The sequence below is a fragment of the Orycteropus afer genome, unplaced genomic scaffold, assembly GCF_000298275.1.
Source record: "Orycteropus afer afer isolate SDZICR_OR568_19922 unplaced genomic scaffold, OryAfe1.0 scaffold00384, whole genome shotgun sequence".
NCBI classification, from domain to species: domain Eukaryota; kingdom Metazoa; phylum Chordata; class Mammalia; order Tubulidentata; family Orycteropodidae; genus Orycteropus; species Orycteropus afer.
Window position 1 is genome coordinate 603,979 of NW_006921971.1, and position 5,973 is coordinate 609,951.

Sequence of the window (5,973 nt, forward strand, 5' to 3'; positions counted from 1 at the left end):
GTCAAGTGCCTTAGGCACTATGGTACCAGAGCTCATACACAAACACACAAACACACATATATATAAAAAATATTCACAGTTTTACAGTACAATATTTTCCTATTTGTGAGTGAGATACTATTTGAAACATTTCACGTATATACAGTATATCAAAAAGCCATAAATTTTTGAAGCACAGTAAAAATAATGGTACCATCTCAGCCAGATGATTTAATTTATGAAACATGAGACAATTTAAGGCAAAAATAATACATGTTTCCTGTTTATCGTAATGGTGCAATGCCAACAAATTTATATCCGACAGCCTGCTGCCTGTGTTTAACAGAAGACGTATGGTAGAGAAGCTCTATGAAAGTAATGAAGACGGTCAGTGTGGACAGACCTTCACCCGGATTCCAGATCTTTCTGTGCTCAAAAGAACTCCCGTGGAAGTATACCCTTCTGTGTGCCTTGAGTGTGGAAAATCCATGAGGAATTGTTCATCACTTAAGCATCGTCTCAGATCTCACTCTGGACGTGATGCCCATCAGTGTAAGGGATGTGGAGAAGCCTGCAGTTGTCCCTCTTACCTCTGTGCTCCTGTGAGAACTCGTACTGGAGAGAAACCCTATGAATGTAAGGAGTGTGGGAAAGCTTTTAATTGGCCATCACAACTCACCTTACATGTAAGAAGTCACGGTGGAGAGAAGCCTTATGAATGTAAGGAATGTGGGAAATCCTTTGCTTGGTCTTCATGCCTCAATAGACATATGAGAACTCACAGTGGAGTGAGGTCTTATGAATGTGAGGCATGTGGCATAGCCTTTCGTCTTTCCTCACACCTCACTAGACATATGAGAACTCACAGTGGAGAGAGGCCTTATGAGTGTAAGGAATGTGGCAAAGCCTTCCGTCTTCCCTCACGCCTCACTAGACATATGAGAACTCACAGTGGGGAGAGCCCTTATGAATGTAAGGAATGTGGCAAAGCCTTTCGTTCTTCCTCACGCCTCGCTAGACATATGAGAACTCACAGTGGAGAGAGGCCTTATGAATGTGAGGCATGTGGCATAGCCTTTCGTCTTCCCTCACGCCTCACTAGACATATGAGAACTCACAGTGGGGAGAGGCCTTATGAGTGTAAGGAATGTGGCAAAGCCTTTCGTCTTTCCTCAAACCTCACTAAACATAAGAGAATTCACAGTGGGGAGACGCCTTATAAATGTGAGGCATGTGGCATAGCCTTTCGTCTTTCCTCACACCTCACTAGACATATGAGAACTCACAGTGGGGAGACGCCTTATGAATGTAAGGAATGTGGCAAAGCCTTTCATCTTTCCTCACACCTCACTGGACATATGAGAACTCACAGTGGAGAGAGGTCTTATGAATGTGAGGCATGTGGCATAGCCTTTTTGTTTTTCCTCACACTTCACTAGACATATGAGAACTCACAGTGGGGAGACGCTTTATGAATGTAAGGAATGTGGCAAAGCCTTTCGTCTTTCCTCACACCTCACTGGACATATGAGAACTCACAGTGGAGAGAGGTCTTATGAATGTGAGGCATGTGGCATAGCCTTTCGTCTTTCCTCACGCCTCACTAGACATATGAGAACTCACAGTGGGGAGACGCCTTATGAATGTAAGGAATGTGGCAAAGCCTTTCGTCTTCCCTCACACCTCACTAAACATATGAAAATTCACAGTGGGGAGAGGCCTTATGAATGTAAGGAATGTGGCAAAGCCTTTCGTGCTTCCTCACACCTCACCGCACATATGACAACTCACAGTGGAGAGAGGCCTTATGAATGTAAGCAATGTGGCAAAGCCTTTCGTCTTTACTTCCACCTCACTAGACATATGGGAATTCACAGTGGGGAGAGGCCTTATGAATGTAAGGAATGTGGCAAAACCTTTCGTCTTTCCTCACACCTCACTGGACATATGAGAACTCACAGTGGAGAGAGGCCTTATGAATGTAAGGAATGTGGCAAAGCCTTTCCTTTCCCACCAGCCCTCATTTCACATTTAAGAAGTCACAGTGGAGAGAGACCTTATGGATGTAAGGAATGTGGCAAAGCCTTTCGTCAGGCCTCACACCTCATTCCACATATGAGAACTCACAGTGGAGAGAAACCTTACGAATGTAAACAATGTGGAAAAGCCTTTAGGCATTCCTCATGCCTCACTCTACATAGGAGAACTCACAATGGGGAGAGGCCTTATGAATGCAAGGAATGTGGCAAAACCTTTGTTAAGCTCTCTAATCTCTATATGCATGGGAGAATTCATAGTGGAGAGCGGTCTTATGTTTGTAAGGAATGTGGCAGAGCCTTTCATCAATCCTCAAACCTCACTAGACATATGATAATTCACAGTGGAGAGAGGTCTTATGTATGTAAGGAATGTGGCAAAGCCTTTTGTAATTCCTCACAACTCATTATACATTTGAGAATTCACAGTGGAAAGAGGCTTTACGAATGTAAGGAATGTGGGAAAGCCTTTACTTGCCCATCAGCCCTCACGTCACATTTAAGAAGTCACAGCGGAGAGAAACCTTATAGATGTAAGAAATGTGGCAAAGGCTTTAGTCAGTCCTCAAAAATCACTATACATATGAGAACTCACAGTGGAGAGAGGCCTTATGAATGTAAGGAATGTGGCAAAGCCTTTCATGCTTCCTCACACCTCACTAAACATATGAGAACTCACAGTGCAGGGAGGTCTTATTAATATAAAGATTACAGCAAGACCTCATTATACATATGAAGATTCACAGTGTAGAGAGCCTTATGAATGTAAGGAATGCTACAAAATGTTTTGCAAGTCCTCACAGTTCATTGCACACATAAGAACTCAGAGTGCAGAGAGAGGCTTGCGGTAAGGAATGTGGGAAAACCTTCAGTGTCCAGGGCTTATTGATTATAAATATCCTCACAGTGGGAGAGAATTTATGAATGTGAGGAATGTCAGAAAGTATTTACTTATTTCTCTTACCTTGTTGAATACATAAGGAATCACTCTGGAGAGGAAAGTTTTGAATGTACAGAATGTGGATTCTTTTTTGAAATCCTGAAACTTCGTTAATTACATAAAAAGGTTGGGTGGGGAAGACTTTATAAATGTAAGGAGTGTGTGTGTGTGTATGTATGTATATACATACACACATATATGCACATGCACTTATCCTGAAACTACCAGTGGTTAATTGCAGACATTCACTTCCCCTTTTAAGCATGTACTTCCTACAAACAAGGCCATTTCCTACCAAAAAGCACAGATCTTCATTATCCCACACAACAAATGAAAATTTCTCCAGTTGCCCATGAAGTACCTATTACAGGTATTCAGTTACTTGAAGCTAGGATCCAAACAAGATTTCCACATTGCCTTTTTCTTTTTAGTTCTGTTTAATCTGCCTCAGAGTATATTTTCCTGCTTGTTTAGTAAAATGTTCAAGTGTTCTGTATTCTGAAACCTGTGAAAGCCAAAAAACTGAATGTCAGATACCTGTCAGAGAAGGAAAACTCACTAGGTATCTGTGAAGTAGCATTCTTAATGGAGAATGAGAGAAGTGTGGTAAGAACCCTGTGAAAGGTGGACTACATGCAACACCTGGAGGAACCAAGGCAGTCTTGTTGATTTCTGGCTCTCACAGGTTTTGCTATATTAGGTTTATCATGATTTTATCAGTTTGTTGTAAAGTAGATGTTGGTTTTAGCACAATTCTGTCTAATGCAAATGTAATACAAGTCAAAGATGTGATTTAAAATATTTTAATATATTAGAAAATTTAAAATGTAATTGTGGAATTTTCAGTGAAGTCTTATTTCACCTCATATATCAAGTTACTCATTCTCATTTTAAAAACTGTACATGAAATTTACAACCAAAGTAATTAATATACATATATTTTGGATTATTTTATGTTTTCTTCCTATTGTACTCAGTCTGCCAGAATCCAGAAGCAGTATATATCATATATTTTATTGTTCAAAAAGTAGATTCACTGTGTCGGGTTACTCCAAACGTACTTTTCCTGTAATTGAATCAAGTTTACTGTTATATTTAAATTAATTAAAATGAAAGTTCATTCAGTTTCTTAATTACAGTAGCTACACAGTTTGCTGACACAACCCTATGAGTGTTTCAATGCAAAAAAAAAAAAAAAAAATCCTGGATTATTTTGTACTTTCCTGTTGTGGGCTTGGAATCATTCATTTCTGCCTAAACCTCTGCTTCCTTTTAAAAGTCACGGTCTGTGCAATACATGGTCTCAGTGCTAAACCCAAACCTCTTGCCATTGAGTCAAGTTTGTCTCAACCTTTTTTTCAACATCTAAACTACACATATCATAAATTGATGCTCCTATACTCACTACAAGTTTAAGGTTATAACTCTTTAAAATGTTAAAGAAGTGGTGCCAGATAATTTTAAATAAGCACACTAGATTTTATTCAGGGTATGACAGGCAGAGAGATACTTCAGCTAAGTCTAAGCTAAATTCCAAAGAGTGAGGTGAAGCAGGACCTTTTTAAGAGTTTTGGGTGACATGGGGAAAACTTGCTAAGTGGAAGTTGGCTAGCCCATATGGGGCACACAGATGTATTTTAGGGTCAAATGCTAATGGTTTTCAGAAATATTTGCTTAACGCAAGTTATTAAGATGAAGCAGAAAACATTCATGGGAAGAATGGTGTAAATGGTACATCCTGGCACTGTCTACTATTTTATGTCTGTACAATACATACTAGGAGCTCTAGTGGCGCAGTGCCTAAGTCACTTGACTGCAATCCAGCAGGCTGGCGGTTCAAACCCACCAGCCACTCCTCAGAAGGAAGGTTGGACAATCTACTTCTGTAGTGATAGTGCCTCGGAAACCTAAGGAGGGTCGCTATGAGTCAGATCTGACTTGATGGCACATAACAACAACAATACATACACAGTTTAGAAGAAACCTGGTTTTATCATGACTAACGACATGTATTATAGCTTATTTACATCTTATACCTTCGGAAGGAAGATGGGGCAATCTATTTCCGTAGTGATGCTGCCTCAGAAACCCAAGGAGGGGTCGCTATGAGTCGGGTCCCACTCGATGGGACATAACAACATGCAATGACTTGGTATGCAGGAGACATGAGATAACATGTCTGGTATGCAGGAAGCTGCTGTGTTAGTTAAGTCCAGGTATGTCTGCTATGTCCCATTCTCTGATTCTCTGTTTTGTCTATATGGGACCACGGACACGTGTGTGCAGTCATTGCCTGAGTGGACATCATGCAGCACATGACTTCATTTTTGTACTTACTAATTGTATGCTTACATGAAGGCTTATATATAAGATTATGCTCAGACATTTCCTTGAGCACAAACTCCTCTGCATGTTTATGTGATCAGTTTGATTTTGTTTGTTGCCATTGTGTTGGCTCCAATCTATGTATATTGTTGTTGCTAGGTTCATTTGAGTCAATTCTAACGCATTGTGACTCTGTTTGTCACAGTAAATTTGGCCCATAGGGTTTCCTAGGCTGCTGTCTTTATGGAAGCAAATTGCCAGCTCTTTCTCCCATAGAGACACTTGGTGGATTTGAACTGTCAACCTTCCAGTTAGCAGCCAAGTACTTACCCATTGTGCTGCTGTGGCTCCTTGGCCTTATTTGTTACAGAACAAAATGTCACCAGTCCTGCATCATCTTCATGATTCCTTGTATGCAGCCCCTTCCTATCTTGGGGACTCATCACTGTGTTGGATGGTGTTCCACATAACACAGTATATATATATATATAGTCATAAATATTGTCCGCTATCTCGGAAGTGTGTTCTTGTCACCTGTAGGTTTTCATTCACTCGGCTTCTGTCGTGGGTCATGAAGCCTTCTTCCTTAGTTGGCTTCAGTCTGGAAGCTCCTCTAAACCTTCTTTAGATTGAAATACTGGTAGCAGAGCTTCCTGCATCAGCAATATACCAGCCTCCACAGTAGGGCACACT

At 40.6% G+C, this 5,973-nt stretch overlaps 1 protein-coding gene across 1 annotated transcript; it reads left to right on the forward strand.

The window, feature by feature from the left end:
• The first annotated feature begins 332 nt into the window (after nt 1-332).
• LOC103207640 (zinc finger protein 850-like) lies at nt 333-2,866 on the forward strand. Its single transcript, XM_042782595.1, has 5 exons — nt 333-454; nt 587-722; nt 789-1,360; nt 1,419-2,705; nt 2,767-2,866. Exons 1-5 carry the CDS (start codon nt 333-335, stop codon nt 2,864-2,866), a joined length of 2,217 nt encoding a protein of 738 aa, XP_042638529.1.
• The last annotated feature ends 3,107 nt before the right edge of the window (nt 2,867-5,973 follow it).